Genomic DNA, 18,744 nt, shown 5'->3' with positions numbered 1-18,744 from the left:
GACAACATTATATTTGAGTGCTTATGGTGCCATAAAATTAGTTATTTACAACAAACATTTGTGATGTTTGGTTAAAGCAAAATACAGCAAATATTATTAACACTAGACTCAGGAACTGGCCCGAAACTTTGTTATTCCAGTTAACCTGTCAACGTAACAGGATGGTTACTGCTGGTCACGATTGACCACAGCATGTCCTCTTGATTAAGGTATCCAAGTTGCAATGTATAAATAAAAGCAACTCATGACCAACAAGCAAATAGGTCACAAAATGACTGTGTTAAACATCTGCAACCTGGCAACGGGAATCACAGTCTGGAGACGAGGGTGCAGCTGAGAAATGGAAAGAGAGACAGGGTAATGAAAAAGATGCTACACACTTAAGACAGATAGAGAGCCCAACATTGTGTGCTTACACAGATAGAATGAGGCGCACACACACTCACAGGCGTGGCTGTGATTTTCCAGTCCTCTGAATGTTAATGGTGTTTTGGCTGGTACGCCAGATTTTCCATTCTCGCTTGAAAACAGGTCCCACTATGGGCGAGACCCGAGAATCCCACCCAGTGCATTTACCCAGGCCCACAGAGACACCATAGGATTCTCCAATGCCCGATGCCAATATCGTAATCGACCATCGGGCAGAGAATCCCTTTCGACGCCCAAATCGGGGGTGGTTTGACATCGGTTTCGAGTCTCCCCCCCTCCTCGAAACTGGCATCATCATGTTGCACACCGTTGGAATGGTGTGTCATCGGAAGCACTTAGCCGCTGAAACGGAGAATCCAGCCTACTCTGTGGTAGACAAATCTAAAGAAATAAATATCGAGACAGATGGAGAGAGTTAAAAAAGAAAAAGTACACAGACACACACACACAAGATGAGGGAGAGCAAGCTTACACAACTGAAAAGACAAACAATGTCAATTAGATTGTGTGCTTACGCAGATACAATGGAGAGAGTGTGGGGCAGAGGGAGGCAGTGCAAAAGAGACATCGGAGCAGGAGTAGACCATAGGGCAGCACAGTAGCATTGTGGATAGCACAATTGCTTCACAGCTCCAGGGTCCCAGGTTCGATTCCGGCTTGGATCACTGTCTGCGTAGTCTGCACATCCTCCCTGTGTGTGCGTGGGTTTCCTCCGGGTGCTCCGGTTTCCTCCCACAGTCCAAAGATGTGCAGGTTAGGTGGATTGGCCATGATAAATTGCCCTTAGTGAACAAAATTGCCCTTAGTTTTGGGTGGGGTTACTGGGTTATGGGGATAGGGTGGAGGTGTTGACCTCGGGTAGGGTGCTCTTTCCAAGAGCCGGAGCAGACTCGATGGGCCGAGTAGCCTCCTTCTGCACTGTAAATTCTATGATAATCTATGATTTTGGCCCCTTGAGCCTGCTCCACCATTTAACTAAATCATGGCTGATATTCTTCTTCAACGCCACCTTCCTGCATCCCTACATCCCTTTATGTAATTGGTATCTAGAAATCTATTTTTAAAAATATTTTTATTAAAGGCATTTAACATATGTGCATTAAAAGCTCAGAAGACCAAACATCAACATGAACATAAAACACAGGCTCCCGCCATCCCCTTATACCAACATTCCAACACATCACGCCTTCCTACTTTTTCCCCCTTATCTCCATTATCCCCTGGTTCGTGTCCCGGTCTGGGATCCTGCCTAACACCTCATAAAGTCCACATCGTCCCAATTTGGGGCATTAACATTCACCGGGACTACTGTCCTCCCCTCCAGTTTCCCACTGATCAGCACCGCCAACCCCTTCGTCTTCCTTTCGAACCCGAAGTGGAACACCTTCCCTATCCATCCCTTCCTCAACCTCGCCTGTTCTCCCAACTTCAGGTGTGACTCCTGCCGAAGCACAACTCCACCTTCAAACTCCTCAGATGCTTGAAAACACATGACCGTTTAACAGCCCATTTAACCCTCGCAAGTTCCAAGTAACCAGCCTGGTTTGGGAGGCTCCCCACCCCCCTCCCCTGCCGATCAACCAGACCCCCTTTTTTAGCCAGCTCCCCTCAGCCCATGTCATACACTCTTCCAGGCCCACCCCAGAATGTCCGCTGCCCTCTCTCCCTTCCCAAGTTTGCCACACCAATCACACCCATGTCAGGAAACCCCCCCCCCCCTCCCCTTCCCCCACTCCCAAACAAAGAACCAACCGTTGCCCCCTCCCCCACACCTTCCTCCTGACAACGCCCCACTTCATTCCCATTAACTAGCCTACCCAGCCAGCCTGGTATTCCCCGCCCATGGTCCTCCACTACCCCTCAACCCCACAATTCAGCCTTCCCCCCATCCCTCCCAACCACCACCAAACAGAGAAAAACAGAAGACACACTCACCATCACTGCTCTGCCAATCCACTCACCCAGTATGCCCCACAATGTACACAGAACCCCTCTCCACAGTTCAATGTCCTCACACTCCTCCCAGTCCACAGTCTCTCACAAAATCCATCGCCTGCTCCAGCAAGTCAAAATAAAATTCTTGTTTTTGGTGCGTCACCCACAAGCGGGCGGGGTACAAAACTCCGAACTTCACCCCCTTCTTGTAGAGGGCGGCCTTTATCCGGTTATACCGGCCTTCTGCTTGGCCAGCTCTGCACCAAGGTCCTGATAAATCCGCAGCTCACTCCCCTCCCAGGTGTATTTCTTGGTCTGCCATGTTCACCTCAAGACCTTCTCTTTATCCAAGAACGATGTAGCCTCACAACCATCGCCCTGGGCGGCTCCCCTACCTGAGGCCTCCTCATCAGCACCCTGTGTGCCCAATCCACCTCGAGGGGTGGGTCAAAGACCCCCCCTCCCCCAACAGCTTCATGGTATTTTGAAATCTATTGATATCTGCTTTGAACTCAATGACTGCACCTCCACAGGCCTCTTGGGTAGAGAACTCCAAAGACTAACCACGCTCTGATAGAAGCTATTTCTCCTCATCTCAGTCCTAAATGGCCTTCCTCTTATTCTGAGATGGTTTCCTTGGTTCTACGCCAACCCTTACCCCCAACCAGGAAAAACAGCCTTCATGCTTCTACCCTGTCGAGCCCTGTAAGAATTTTGTACACTTTAATGAGATCACCTCTCATTCTTCCAAACCTTGCGAATACAGAACTTAATGTGTCCTCATGGGGCACTCCCGCCATCCTAGAGATCTGGTGAATCTTCATTGCACTCCCTCTAAGGTCAGTACATCCCTCCTTCAGTAAGAAGGCCAAAACTGCACACAATAGTCCAGATGTGGTCACACTAAGCCTCTACACAACTGCAGACTTGCTTATTCCTCTACTCAAATCCCCTTGTAATAAATGTTAGGCTATGTATCATTCACCTTCCTAATTGTTTGTTACACCTGCAGTCAATTAACAGAGAAGAATTACATAACTTAAGAAGCTGCTGTGATGACTTTAGATTTGTGATAGTATGACCGGTTTTTAGTGCCGGTCATGTCAGGTGCTGGTAACAAAGAGTTGTCAAATTCACTAAGTCTGGTTGCTGATTAGATCTGTTTGTTAATGTTATATATGCATATTATTGTTGTGCTGTTGCAAGGTCACTTTAAGAGTTTAGTCACATGATAGCCCATGCTGAGGGTGGCATGTGGCACAGTGGTTAGCACTAGGACTGTGGCGCTGAGGACCTGGGTTCGAATCCCGGCCTGGGTCACTGTAGAGTTTGCACATTCTCCCCATGTCTGCGTGGGCTTCACCCCGCAATCCAAAGATGTGCTGGTTAGGTGGACTGGCCACACTAAATTGCCCCTTAATTGGAAAAGAAAAATAATTGGCTACTCTAAATTTATAATAAAGAAAATAATGATAGTCCATGATGCATCAGCTGCTTTGCAGGCTTTTGCCTTAGCCTAGATCAAGCACAATTTATCTTTTGTGGGCGGCTTAGAGACTCAGTGATTAGCACTGCTGCCTCACAGAACCATGGACCCGGGTTCAATTCCAGCCTTGGGTGTCTGTCTGTGTGGAGTTTGCATGTTTTTCCTGTGTCTGCATCGGTCTCCTCCGGGTGCTCCAGTTTCCTCCCACGGTCCAACGATGTATAGGTTAGGTGGATTGGCCATGCTTTAGTGCCCAAGAATAGTCGGGTTATGGGGATGAGGCGGGGGAGCGGGCCTGGGTAGGGTACTCTTTCAGATGGTTGGTGCAGACTCGATGGGTCGAATGGCCTTCTTTTGCACCGTTGGGATTCTGTGAAGCCTTTGTACAATTCACAGCCATCTAACAAACATCTGTTGCTTATTGCATTCAATGCCACGTGCATTACACTCTTTTATCCTACAAATACAATACACAATAGTTACCAGATTTACCAAATGGCAAAAGTGGTGAATGTGGCAATTTTACACTGAGGTTATCACCAGCTGCACAAGACTGGTGCGTGTGCAGTGTCAGAATGACTAGAGACACAGAGACAGAGAGGAACACAAGGGAAAATAAAATACAGTTTTGGAATAAATGCATGTATGTTCTAAGCAACCAGCTTTAAAGACTTCAATCGAAAATAGCAAGGTGTCACTAACTGACTTTATACCCTGTGCATGTTTAAACAGTTTGTTTATTTTTTTGTGCAAAGCTTAAAATCAGTAACCCAGTACTGTATTATACAGAATATCACTTTCAAATTCAAATAGAAAACAGATTGTGAATTGCAGGTTCTTGCTGCACATGGGACTCTACAACTGTTGAACTGGGACAGCACCATTGGGAAATTCAATGTCCTGGAATGATCTGGTGTTCAGGCTGAATGCATAATTTTTAATTGTTCCTAAACTTCATCAACGGTAACGTCTAGTCACCTCGCATTGACATTTATTGATTGAACTGACCCAATAATTCCATTAAAGGTTCTTTTCAACATACCACTGTTACACACCCTCTTTGTACTCTATCCTTCAGTCTTTTCCTGTGTAACATATCTAAGTGTACACTGAACTCCAGAACTCAATTACCTTTTATGAAAAAAATGTTCTAATGGACTTCCTTTCTCATTCCTAACTTGCTCATTTTTATTAAGCGTTGCTTGTTATTAGAAGCCTTTGCCGATTTTGCTGGTTCAATGCGAGAGGTCACCATTAAATAGAAGTTTAACTACACTAGCCATATCAACAATATGACAATGATAACAGGCCAGAGAGTGTGTAATCTGTGATGGATAATTCCTGACCTCTCAATCAGCAAAACTCAAGTTAAATATAATGGAATACTCACCACTTGGCTGGATAAGGATGGCTTAAAACACTCAAGAAATTTGACACCATCAACATATAGTTTGCTTGGACATTCCCCCCATTGATCACCTCAAAATCTACTCATTCTCAAAGGACCATGAATTTCATAGATCCGACCAAACTATTAGACAGCAGTAGTCCCTGCACAGCTTGATTTATATTGTTGAAAGTGTTTTGTAACTATTATGCAGCATTTTCCTTGAGTACTGGGAGGGCACAGGATACAAGGTAAAATATCCTTGGGCACCCATGGGTCTCAAATTAGGAACACGCTCGAAAATAATGTGTTCTTAATATTTCTTCTAATTTTGTTTTTCATCTTATCTTTACAGTATACATTCATCTGCTCCCAAATCTCTAGCATTCAGTGTCACTTGAAAGATCAAACATTGTCTAGGTGAATGAGTCTTCCCCGTTTTCTAACTCCTGTGGAGAGGCACTTGTTGTGCATGGTGCTGAACAGTATAACATGAAGAATCTTTGAGCTGTTTTTGAGAAGAGCAAAAATTAAAGGGAGAAGGAGAGAGGAAGATATGGTGAGCGATATAGATATAGATATAGAGATAGGTATAGATATCATGGGAGAGAGGGAAGCACTTGACAGAGTAAACTCACACTATTACAGTGCGTGTCCAACTGCTCTCCATACAATCAATGGAGAGGGAGGTACAAAAGTAAGAAAGATTAAATTAATCGAACAAAATGTTTATTTTATTGAGACAGTGTGAATGCAAATGTCACCACAGTCCCAGAGGACCATTGACTGCTCTCCCCTTTTGAGAGATGACTGGTGGTGATTAGATCCAAGGGTCACTACACCTCAGACGAGGGGTAAGGTTGAGAAGTTGGGCCTTCATGAATAAGCTCAGCCCGTATGGAAATTTAACTGCACTGTTGGTGTCGCTCCGCTCACGAACCAGCCGGCTGGCCAACTTAGCTAACTGTTCCCCTCAAGGCAGTGTAGTGACTGGATAGAATAGAGCCATATAAACATAGAATGGTTACAGCACAGGAGGAGGCTATTCAGCCCTCTGTGTTTATGCTAGAATTCTGCAACTGCCTCCCTTGATGGCTTCAGGGGTGATCTCGTCCTCCTTATCACATCCGACCTGTGCTCTTCCTCAAGGTATCAGTCCTGCCAGACTCACAATATATACGACTGCTCCTCTGATTTTCCTCTCTTTGTCTTCTTGGGCAGAAAGTACCCTGTCCTACTCTAAATCTCTGATCAAATGAACTGAACCCAATGAATTTACTGCCTGAACCATAGCTTTGATTGATTCGACATAGAGAGCTGCAGAGGACAAGGATCCCACAAAATTCAAAAACCCCGCCTAAAGTCAGCATAAAACATTCTAGCATACATTGACAAATTTCATGGGCTTGTCCTGTCTTCAAAGATTCCATGCAACAAATGCAGCCCCTGAAAGATGTACAAGCTATTTAACACCTACCAACAAACATACAGGGCAAAGCAAAACATTAGCTACAGATAGAAAACTGTAAACAGCAGAAATATACAGCAGGTCAGTCAGCATCTGAACTAGTAAAGGCAGATGGATATTTTGCATATACCGACCCTCAGAATCCCGAAGGAGCAGATACTGAGGTGCCTGGTGTACATTTATAACAGATTCTGTTTTTAACTTCAATGGAACAATCATTGTACAGGACGTCAGAAAGTGTTAAGGTATACATGTGATGCTGACCTGTATTGTAATGTCTGAAGGGACCGTCTGCATAAGCCATTCTGGAGTGCGCTACCTCTTGGTCTGTGTACAAGTGAGAATAGATCATAAACAAATGTATCAATTTACATTGCTTTCTTTTATTTCTCCTCTTCCAATTTCTACTACCTGAAACCACTGTCTCTCCAGCAGATACAGCTCCTCGTGTATCCACAGCTCTGTGGTAACTTCCTTTAATGCCAGTTAATTGTGTGGGAGCCCAGGCAACACTATTATTGTTCCTGTCCTTGCCTGGTGCCCATATATGGAGATCTTCCAGCAAAGCTTACTGGATAATGATCCGGAGCAGGAGCCCCTTCATCCAGGGGCACTAAAGACAAGTGAGCTGGGATCAGAAAAGCCTGAGAATTGATTATTGAACCTTCTTGGTTTCGCCAGCTCTGTATTCCAACTAGATCAAGGGCTGCCCTAGGTAACCAGGACTGACCCTTTCGGCTGGGCAGCAATGCAACATGACACTGATTGGCAGAGTGCAACTGAACCTTTCCCTATGCTATGAGTTCCTGGCCTCAGACAGATCATTTGGAGATTAGCAATAAGGAAACACCTAGGGAGGGAACACAATTAGTGGGTAGTAAGCAAGTTGCAAACCTGCTGTTCTGCTTCCTGCCAATGCTGCTCTTAATCCAGCTCCTCGCAGTTACCCTCAAAGCGCTCCGCGATGCATCTCCTTCCAATTCCACGCACCCACTTGCCACCCCACTCATAGAGGACTGTCCATACTCTGCTCAGCTGGTCTATATATTGCTAGAACTAGAAGTTCCTTGGTATTTGGAAATCACAGGTCCTCTTTTCTCAATTTGTAGAATATTGATTCACCCTAATATATAGGCACAACCACTCCCATTATATCCCTGGGTAATATTTTCAATTTGGGTTTCAGCATGTTACCCTGCATACATCGCGTGTGAGCAACATCAGGAGCAGCCTTGAAGCAGGCAGTCAAGCTGCCATGACAGTCAGGCATGATACACAGTAAGGGAGAGGAGGGGGGGGGGGGGGGGGGGGGGGGGGGGGGGGAAGGAATCTAAAGCATGGAGAAGAAAAACACAAATAATTTTAATTTAACTGACAGGTTTTACCCTTCAAAACCAGCAATACATTTCCACATCAACAGATGATAATATCCCACAATCACATTGTTTGCATTCACCCTTGCAAAACTTTGCATAAAGTACTGGCTTTATTTCAGTTTTCCCTACACCTCTCCTATAGACGTGGTTCTTACTGCGGTACACTTCAATTATCATTTGCACCCTTCAATACCTTGCCTCGAGTCACCATTCTTCACTTGTGTCTGTGTGGGTTTCCACCGACTGCTCTGATTTCCTCCCCAAGTCCCGGAAAACGTGCTGTTTGGTAATTTGGACATTCTGAATTCTCCCTCAGTGTTCCCAAACAGGCGGCAGAATGTGGCGACTAGGGGGCTTTTCACAGTAACCTGGTTGCAGTGTTAATGTAAGCCTAATTGTGACAATAAAGATTATTATTAAGAATCAGAGAGTGTGTGCCCTGGAGTGGTTGGATGGCGCGACAGGAAAGATGCTGTTGAGGTCTCTGTTGATCCTGCTGCATGTCTATCAGTGGAATGTTGATTGACTATTCAACTTGGTAGGGCACCAGAACTGATCCTATCCTCATTCAGCTGCTATAGATGGACTTTTCTGTAGGCAATCGCTGCACAGATTTTCCATCATTAACCCAGGGATGCCGAATGATTGTGCCTTTTGGCTGCTCTAGTTTAGGTCAGCTGCCTCAAAACAATGCGGGTGTGAAGCCTCAGCCCTTCCAGTTGTATGACTCAGGAAAAGAACCGAGAGATACAAGATACATTCTACGGCTTAATCAATTGCTCTGAGTCAGCTTCAAAACAGCTTCTTTAACACGATGCTGCATCCTCCAGTTTGTCAGCATTACACCAAAAGGGAGAATGGAGCAATCCCCAAGATTAATGTATTTGAGGATCTCAGCTTCATGCTTTTGGGAAATTGTTCTCTGTTTATTTAACAAACAGAGCAGGATGTAAATGAGGAGGGTTGAACTGCATCCACCCATCAATGGGGCCATCTTGGTATGAATGAGGCTTGGCCTTTTTTTCCACTTTCCCAAACATAATTTTTTTTAATCAAACCATCTTTTTTCACGTGACCCACTTATATCTAAGGTTCCCCACCCCGACTTCCATCATTAAAAGGGAGACATGATGGTCAGTCCAACTTTGGGAGGGATCCTAATGCGAAAGGTTCCTCTTCAAAAAAAAGGTACCAATAGCGAGAGTCAAATTTATGAAGGCTCCTCTTTAAAATGTAATCTTGATAATAGATATCCCATTTCACATGAGATCTGAATGAGAATATACTCTTTTTCAAAAGGGATGGGATTCTGATGGCGAAGCTCCCTTAATGCAGTGCCCTGTTTGAATAATTTGGCATGAAAACTTAAGTTACAAATACTATTTTAGGATAGTAATGGTGGGTATAATGATGAATGCAGTTCTTGAGACGGATGTAATTAACTTCTAATCAACTGTTTGCGCAGATAATTAACAAAAAAACTGCAATGTTGAATATCGAAAAGTATAACAGAAAATATCAAATGAGGGCGACAGGGTGGTGCAGTATTTGGCACTGCTACCTCACGGCACTGAGGACCCGGGTTCGATCCCGGTCCAGGGTCACCCTCCGAGTGGAGTTTGCACGTTCTCCCCGTGTCTGCGTGGGTTTCACCCTCACAACCCAAAAAGATGTGGATTGGCCATCCTAAATTGCCCCTTAATTGGGAAAAAAAATTGGCGACTCTAAAAGTAAGAAAAAGAAAATATCAAACGCACACCAGCAAATCATCAGCAGATGAAGGAATACAGAATCCAAAAAGGAAACCTGTTCCTCTTTCCAGGTGACTGGTTTGTTGTGTATTTCCAGTGGTTTCTATTGTGACAGGTGGTCACCCCAACTAAATGATGTTGATATGAGGCTGAAAATGTTAGAGAGAAGCTGCGGAGGTTGAGATATGCAAGAGGGAATGTGCTACAAAATGAGAGAGGAGAAATACAAGAGTGGATGTGTGAGATAGTTTGTGAAAGATAGTGAGTTAGAGAGAGAGAGAGAGAGAAAGAGAAGAGAGAGAGAGAACAAGCAATGGAGAAAGAAGGAATGACGGAGTATGGGTGAGAAGAGCAGAGGGGTGACAGAAAGAACACAATAGGCACAGTAAATGTCCTTTAAAAAATAAGGATAAAAGGACAAGGTAAAAATTAAAAAAGAAATGGAGAATAAATAGAAAGAAGGAAAGATAGACTAAAGCAGAGGAAGAAGATAGAGGAAAAAGTCTGAAGGAGCCTTGTCATTGTTTTAGTTGTAACCCTTAAGGTGTTCCCCATTCAAAAAAAAAACAGTTAATACCAACAGGGTGAATACAGAGTGATCACCAGTGGCCAGAGTAAGAATATAACTCCTGGACTAACAATCATAGTGTTTTCCAAATAAATTGACCATTTAAAAAAAAATTGTTTTATTTTAATAATAATCACTGGGGGCATTTGCTTGACAAATCGTAGCACTAATTATTTACAGATCCCATCAGCTACAATATTCGTAAGTGAAATTATTAATATTTTACTGAGAAACTATAGACAAATAGGAAATAGCAATATATGTGACAGGTAAATGTAGATTATATTATGCAGACAGAAGATGAGAATTATATAGCGAAGTATGCATCATGATAATATACTCTGCTCATGATTAGTCATAGAACATAGAACTGTACAGCGCAGTACAGGCCCTTCGGCCCACGATGTTGTGCCCAACTAGTCTGAAACTAAGATCAAATCAACCTACTCCCAATCATTCTTGTGCACTCCATATGCTTATCCAATAACCGCTTGAAAGTTCCTAAAGTGTTCCGACTCCACTATCATAGCTGGGAATGCGTTCAATGCCCCAACCACTCTCTGAGTAAAGAACCTACCTCTGACATCCCTCCTATATCTTCCACCATGAACCTTATAGTTCTGCCCCCTTGTAACAGCTACATCCACCCGAGGAAAAAGTCGCTGAACGTCTACTCTCCCCCTCATCATCTTATACACCTCAATTAAGTCACCTCTCATGTAAGTGTGTAGTCCTAGTCCTGGCCGGTTAATTGTTTAATGTTAGAAATTGACATGGGAAAATAACTTAGTGGTTCAGGAAATTATCTCTTTACCAACCAACACAGACTAATTCTAAATTAAGCTTTAGAAATCTATTAATAGATCGCCTGGGCCCTTTAAATGTAGCTGCAGATAGCCCTGGAGTCACTCTAGGTGCAACGACCCGACGGAAATATTTGCATTTACATAGCTCAATGAAATATCTGAAGGACAAGCAATCAACCACTTTTAAAGCGTAGGGACCGGAGAGTAGCGGCAAATGCAGCGATCATTGTCCTCCACACAGTTATCAGATGATTGGCTACTTCATCCGCCCATGGAGATGATAGCGATGGAGCAATGCTGGCCACTTCCCCAAGACAGCTTCTTCGTCCTCTTCAAGTAACCGCCCAGCAACTTTAACAAGTACCTCAACCCCAGAACACAGGTTTAACCTCTCATCTCAAAGCTGCCCGATATTGGGGAGAGCGCGGCTGGGAGAGGGAGGGCTAACGACTCACAGGCCACACTGTCACTTCCATGTGGATGCACACCTGGCCGTCAGTGGCCACACAGTGAAACAGGCCATTGGGCCCAATGAGAAATCGCCAGTGTAGGTTTCGAACGTTAAGAGTCACTCTTAAAGCTGGGTGGGTAATTGGACATTTTTAAATCGGCTGAGTTTCAGAATCTACCCTCTTGTCAACTTGTGATAAAAAATCTAACTGCTGGGAATCTGAAAATCCATCTGGAAAGAGTGGAAAGAGAAATATGTGTTAATGTTTCAGGACCAAGGGTTTAAACAAGAAGCGAATAATGTGAAACATAATTGTTTCATTTTAAAATTAAATCGCCTTTCTAATCGAATTCAATGTTAGTGCTGATAACGGCTGTTTAACCGAAGCATTAATTTGTATGTTCCTGTTCGGATGTTGGCTAGTGTGTTTCCAGCTCTGTCTTTCTGTGCTGTTGTGTTGCCCAAGGTGCTTAGCCCTCCATGTTATGAGAAGCTCATGTCTGACTACTCGAGGTTTTCACCCATCTTCCAGCGGGTGCCTCTGGGGAGGACATGCTGAGGAGGTTCTCAATGAAGCCCAATCCCGTTCACAGAATCGTACCCCACAGAAGACGGCCACTCGGCCCATGAGAACAACACCTAGTTGTTGAAAGGGTTGTTCAAACACCCTCTCCCTCTGAGCTGCCCACTCCCAGCACTGCCAATTTCCCACTTTAAAGCGGATAGGCAATTTATTTGGGAACGGTGTGCAGTCGAGCCTGCTGTTAGGATATCTTCAGTGAGTGCAGACCGGGACTCGATCCTGCTCCGTTACCAGGGGAAACCTTTGTTGGGTGATCAGCAATTCCTCTCTCACCTTTAACACCCCCCCCCCCCCCCCCCCCAATGTTCTCAGCCACTTGGTTGTATCTTTCCTTCCTTCCAGCTGGCATGATTGCAGTCAGTGAACCTCTGAGTTTACCCTAACCACCTCTCGCCTCCAAATACCCATTTGCACCTGGCTCTCACTCCTCCCAGCATCTTCACTTTGCCCAAATCAAGATTTATTTTCCCATTTGCTGCCCTAACTCATGACTTTTCACATCCTCATCATTAATTCCTCATCTCCTGGTTCACTGTCGATAACCTTGACATCGTTCTGTCCTGTTGGTGTTAGCTGGCGACTCTGGCTTTTCCAATAATGAAAAAGGGATGACTCCCCCTCCCCCTCCCTCCACCCCCCCCCCCCCCCCAGTTCCTGGAGGAGTTCACATTAACAAGTGTCTCAAAGGGGTCAATAAGGGAGGCATCAATCCCTCTACCCCCCCCCCCCCCACCCAGAGTTGACTCATACCACCCCCAAAGCAACTCTACTACAGGGGACAAACAGATTGCCTCGGTGTTTCCGGTCTGGTGAAAAGTTAGTGATCATTGGCCCAGGCTTTGTCCACAAACCTGGACACAACATTGAAACTTCTCAGAAATGAGCCCCAACAATTAGGACCCATTCAGTAATTAACAAACAAACCTAGAAATTATAGTGGGCTTTACGAGGACTCCTTCCCCCACTGCCTGCTGGAAAAACCGCTGACCAGAAAAATGTTTCTGACTGTTTCCATTTCATCAAATCAACTTAAATTTATCTCACACTCCCTAATATTTTCCAGTTGAAAGAAATTAAATACATTATGCTAATCACCTGTCTGGGATGTTCTCTCTCACTCGCTTCAACCACTGCCGCTCTAGGTCTAATGGAAAGATCGCTCTCCACCAGCTCTTGTTTTCCGTTTCAAGCCCAAACTCCCTCGGTCAATGCGGTTTATCCCCGAGTTGCAGGGAGTTAGAAGGGGGATTAGCGTGTGTGTGTGCGAGAGAGAGAGTCAAAATCGGAGTCATATGCGTGCTCTGTACAAGCTAGGTACACAACCCCAGATTACACTCTGCACAAACAGATTCAGTTAAATACATGTGGATATCTCAAACTTAAATCCAGCCATAAAACGAGTAAATCCCAACATCACAAAAAGCACGGGATAAGAAGTACTGGAGCAAGCTGGCTAACGGAGGGCAACTGGAAGACATTGGTTGCAACACCTTGTGTTTAATAAGTGAACGAAATCCAAAAGCTTAGGGAAACTTGAGAAGTATTGTCCCCAATAAATATCCCATTTTATGGTTAAAAAAAACATTGACTCGCGTCAAACAAATGTGAGGTTTTTAATGATAAATTTCGCGCGAGTTCAAATAATATATATTGAAGTAGAGTTTTTAAAATGCCAATCGGAATCTGATATTTTTGCTAGAATGTATCGCATTAAGTCGGATACTTTTTACACTTAGCGCGCGTTTTAAATAAATATTCAATGCTGCTAAACTGCAGGAATTATTGTTGATCAAATTTAGTTTCACATTTGCACAAAGTGGAAGCCATTAATTCATATAAATGTTTTGCTCCAAAACAAAATTGAGTTGAAACGTTTCGATCCCAGAGGCAACACCGTACACAGAACTCCCCAGCACAAAACAGCACCCGGTCCTACCTCGGACCCTGCCACCCTCTCATTCTATTACTCGACTCGTTTTATTTTCAGGAGAGTGCAGTCGTTTTTGACATGAAAACATTAACCGATCAGAATCTCTTAGAATTATTTTTTTTTTAAACATGAGGGAAAAATCCCCCCCCTTTTTCTTTACCTTCAAAAAAGCGTTGCAAAGCTTCAGTCTCGTCAACCACGTCCATTTCTCTCTCAGCTAGCGACTCCTCCCCGACACATCCATGTAAAGAGATCGCCTGCTTCCCAGGGCTTCAAAACATCAGGGAATCCCCACAAAAATAAAACATACAAGCAAACAAAATTCAACTGAAGAGGAGAATAAGACTAAGACCCCCCCCCCCCCCCCCCCCCCCCCCCCCCCCCCCCCCAAAACCAGCGCCTTCTGCTAATCCAGTCTCGCACCTCCTTCAATGTACCTGCGGGAGGTCAGTTTCACCAGTCAATTTCGTGCTGGTCAACTCCTCTGATCAGTTTCAAAACCAAACTTTCCCTTTATTTTGTGTGGGCTAAAACTTCAGCAGCTAACATAATGACAGACCCCAGGGTGTTTTTTTTTTAAAGAAATGCCTCTCGCCCCTTGCCGAGGATCCATCAAGGGAGGGGGGAGGGGTCGAAAATGAAACCTTTCTCCTTGAATGAAGCAGAAGTGCTGCTCAGGATTCCCGGTTGAGATTGCTTGCCCCCACCCCACCCCCCATTTCGATGGGATTTCTCTCTCTCTCTCCACTTATCGCTGATGTGATGTCAGCTCGATCATCACGTCACCCATTCGCCCACGTGCTGGGCAATAAACTCTGCAATCCAGCTGTACGGAGACATGCAGGTGGCAAAATTAATGGGATTCTGTAGTGTGGGGTATGTTTGCTTCGGAAAGTTAAATATATTCATTTTAATGTTTGACCAGCAAAGTCAAAGGTCGCTTCCTTTGCAAATAGAAGTCGGACAACATTTTCTCTTGCCTCCAGCCTGTCACATTTCCCTGTTGATCAGACGCCTGTGGATGTTGCTCATGTGAACCCTTCTCCCCTTGAGCACCAAATGCCCCACCCTACAACCCCTTCCTAATCTGTTCTCTCTAGCTTTGCTAAAGAGTCACCCAGACTCGAAAAGTTCTCTCTTCACAGACGCTGTCAGACATGCTGAGATTGTCCAGCGTTTTCTGCTTTTCTTTCAGATTCCAGCATCCGCAGTAATTTGCTTTTATCTCACTAATCTGTTGTTGTTCCTCCTCCTTTAAGATGATCTTTAAAAGCCGCCAAGCATTTCCTCGCCCACCCAAGTCTTTGCTTTCTTTAGCTCAGGGCATCATTGTTTTGTCCGATTACACTCCTGAGAGGCACCTTGAGTTTTTTTTTAAACAAGGTTTAAAAAGTGTGCCAGACAAGTGCAAGCTGTTGTTGTTGTACGACAATCGAGGCTCGTTTTGTGGTCTCCAACTCGAACCCATCCTTGGCCAGCAACTAGGGAGCTCTTCACTTCTCTCAGTTGTTTGTATCATAAAACAAATCTACAGGCTTTTAAATCCAGAATGAGTTTGGTAAAGGCGCCAGTTCCTAATGTATCTCAAACCTCTCCAAATTTATCTCAATCTTACCACTTCTGCCCTGAAGTTTGAGCCCTTAACTTCCATTTCTAATTATAAAAACACAATTTAAAAGAAATACTTTTATTATTTGCAAACATAAATGGTGCAGAAAGCATACAGACGCTCGTCTCTTCTCTGTCACTCCTTCCCCTCCCCTGTGTGGAAGGGCTATTCGCCTGTGTTTAAAGACATACAGATATAGATGCTGAATGAACTAACCTGAAACAAGCTCGACATTACAAGATCGTCCTTTCATGAACAGTACTGAATATTTGGAATCAATTCCCAATGTGTTGATTAATTCCATTAAAATAGAATTCATTGGATATCTGTTGTGGGTGATGGGATTGAAGTTTATAACAATGAGAATGGATGACCTCGAAATAGAATGGTTCCTGGTTTAATATCTACTCAATATTGTTGGTTGTAGAACTGGATTCTGGAACTTTACTCAATAGCCTTTGAACAGTGAGGAGAAACCCTTACTTGAGATTTCTCTTACTGTGGTTGGTTTTCCCTTTTCGGAGATTGGGTGTAGTAGCCTGAATCAATGTTGCAGGAAAGATTGATGACGGTCTGTGGAGGGATTGGGATTGCTAAACCAAATGACCCTTTCTTGCTTTCTCTTGTCAGATTACTTGGTTTCAAGATACAAACTTGTTCGACAGGGCTATCACCACACTAAATAATTTTTAACAAATGGCATCAGTGACAGTATCAGCAGTGGCGCAGTTGGTAGTACTCTTGCCTCTGAGTTAGAAGGCTGGGGGTTCACATCGCACTGCAGGACATTAGCACAAAAATACTCCAATGCAGTGCTGAGGGAGTGCTGCATTATCAGAGGTGCCTTTTTCTTCTTCCAAATGAGTTAAACTAATGCCCCATCTGTTTGCTCAGGTGAATGTAAAATATCAACATGGTGTTATTTTGAGGAAGAGCAGGGTGATCTCCCCAGAGTCCTGATAAATATTTATCTCAGAATTACCATCACAAAACAGATTACCTGGTAATTATCACATTCCTGTTTGGCTGTGAGCGAATGGGCTGTCACAATTCCTACATTACAGTGGTGACGGCATTTTAGAAGTACTTCATTGGCTGTAAAGTGCCTCTGAGATGAAGTCATGAGAAGCGCTATATAAATGCAAGTCTTCTTTTCTTTCCAGATGTCAAATTTCTTTCCAGATATAAAATTAGATATGGCCGGACTGTATGTTAATACTAAACAACTCCTGGTTCCTTTGTTAGTTCACATTGTAACGGTCGAAATGTGAAAGATAAATATATATATATATATATTCATCAGCGGGACTATTTTATAACATATCTTAGATGTTGGAAATGGAGAATAGCTGAGCTAACAAATGGTTCAGCCAGCCACCTGATGCCCTGCAGCAGTTTCAAGGTAACAATGTCCGCAGGGACGAGAAGTCTGGTGAGGCTACCTGCAAACAAAGGAAAACCTTTGCAAGGCATAGTCATACATAAATAGAAACATACATGGAAAATGGAAGCAGGAGGAGGCCATTCGGCCCTTCGAGCCTGTTCCGCCATTCATTATGATCATGGCTAATCATCATGTTCAATACCCTGCTCCCGCCTCCCCCCCCCATATCTCTTGATCCTTTTAGCCCCAAGAGCTATATCCAATTCTTTCTTGAAATTACATAACGTTTTGGCCTCAACTACTTTCTGTGGTAGTGAATTCCACAGATTCACCACTCTCTGGGTGAAAAAACTCCTCACCTCAGTCCTAAAAGGTTTATCCCTTATCCTCAAACTATGACCCCTAGTTCTGGATTCCCCCACCATGGGAAATATTCTTTCTGAATCTACCCTGCCTAACTCTGTTAGAATTTTTGAAGTTTCTGTGAGATCCTCTCCCATTCTTCCACACTTCAATGAATATCATCCTAACCGACTTAGTCTCTCCTCATAATGACAGTCCCCCCATTCCAGGAATCAGCCTGGTAAACCTTCGCTGCACTTCCTCCAGAGCAAGAACATCCTTCCTCAGATAAGGACACCTAAACCGCACACAATACTCCAGGTGTGAACTCACCAATGTCCTAGACAATTGCAGTAAAACATCTCCGTTCCTATACTCAAATCCTCTCGCTATGAAGGCCAACATGCCATTTGCTTTCTTTACTCTCTGCTGTAATGCCAAAGCATTAGCAGTCCTTGGTTCCAACAAATAGAGCGGCAGTTAGCTAACCTGACACCAATGTATCCAAAATAAATTCTGACTCCCAATAAATCTCAAGGTTCCAGCTTTGGGAATATACATCCTGAGTCCAACATTCAGGAGGTATGTCACATTACCTGCCACAAGCTGCACTCTCCGCTCGTCTGTTGAAACTGAATTCTGCAGTTACTGCCTGACCTCTGAACTGGAACAGAATTCCAGGCAAGAGTCTGTGCTGTCTACCATGTAGCCGGTGGCAGCAGGAAGATCTCGGACCCTCATCAAACCTGCCAACTTCTGGAACTTTGGAAACCGTGCCTCCAAACTAACTACGAGCATTCCCGCTTTGTGAAAGTCTCACTCCAGAAAGATGTAGCATTCTACAATCAGCTCACCTCCCCTCAGAAGGAACATTTCAGTTGGCTTCTGCTTCTGGACTCTGGAGACGTGTGTATAAACGTAAACCAACTCTTTTATTTTCATCTTCCCTCGGGTTTGCTGTGCACGTCATTAATAGAAAATTGGAACCTTTCTAAATTTAAGCGTTGTGGAAATATACCACCATTTATAAAGGGGGAAATCAGAATAAAAGAGATTGGGCGGGATTCTCCCTTCTGTGGACTAAGTCCCCACACCCATCGAAAAACGGGCGAGAATTACTCCGGACTTTTTCCTCAAAGGTCCGGGGTGATCCTCCGTTTTCAAGGGGGCTAACAGGGCCTCGGTGTGCGTTCAACAGCTCCGGCTGCCGGCGGGGCCCTGCAGTTACGGGCTGGCGCA

The 18,744-nt window shown here is 44.2% G+C and overlaps 1 protein-coding gene across 7 annotated transcripts in view; it reads right to left on the bottom strand.

The window, feature by feature from the left end:
- The window catches only part of myrf (myelin regulatory factor), a 380,450-nt gene extending 365,948 nt beyond the window's left edge, over nt 1-14,502 (bottom strand). For 6 of the 7 annotated variants that reach the window (XM_038807647.1, XM_038807649.1, XM_038807654.1 and 3 more), the window contains exons 1-2: nt 14,331-14,502; nt 6,970-7,032 (exon numbers count right to left, since the gene is read on the bottom strand). In XM_038807647.1, the coding sequence (XP_038663575.1) occupies nt 6,970-7,032; nt 14,331-14,376 (109 nt within the window). In that variant the 5' untranslated portion in view covers nt 14,377-14,502. Of the gene's footprint in view, nt 1-6,969; nt 7,033-13,335; nt 13,442-14,330 lie in introns of those variants that run through there. The other variant, XM_038807653.1, reaches the window with a different exon arrangement.
- Between the last annotated feature and the right edge of the window lie 4,242 nt (nt 14,503-18,744).

This window comes from Scyliorhinus canicula, chromosome 9 (assembly GCF_902713615.1).
Source record: "Scyliorhinus canicula chromosome 9, sScyCan1.1, whole genome shotgun sequence".
NCBI classification, from domain to species: Eukaryota; Metazoa; Chordata; class Chondrichthyes; order Carcharhiniformes; family Scyliorhinidae; genus Scyliorhinus; species Scyliorhinus canicula.
Note: the sequence above shows the minus strand (reverse complement) of the source record. Positions and strands in the feature narration are given on the sequence as shown.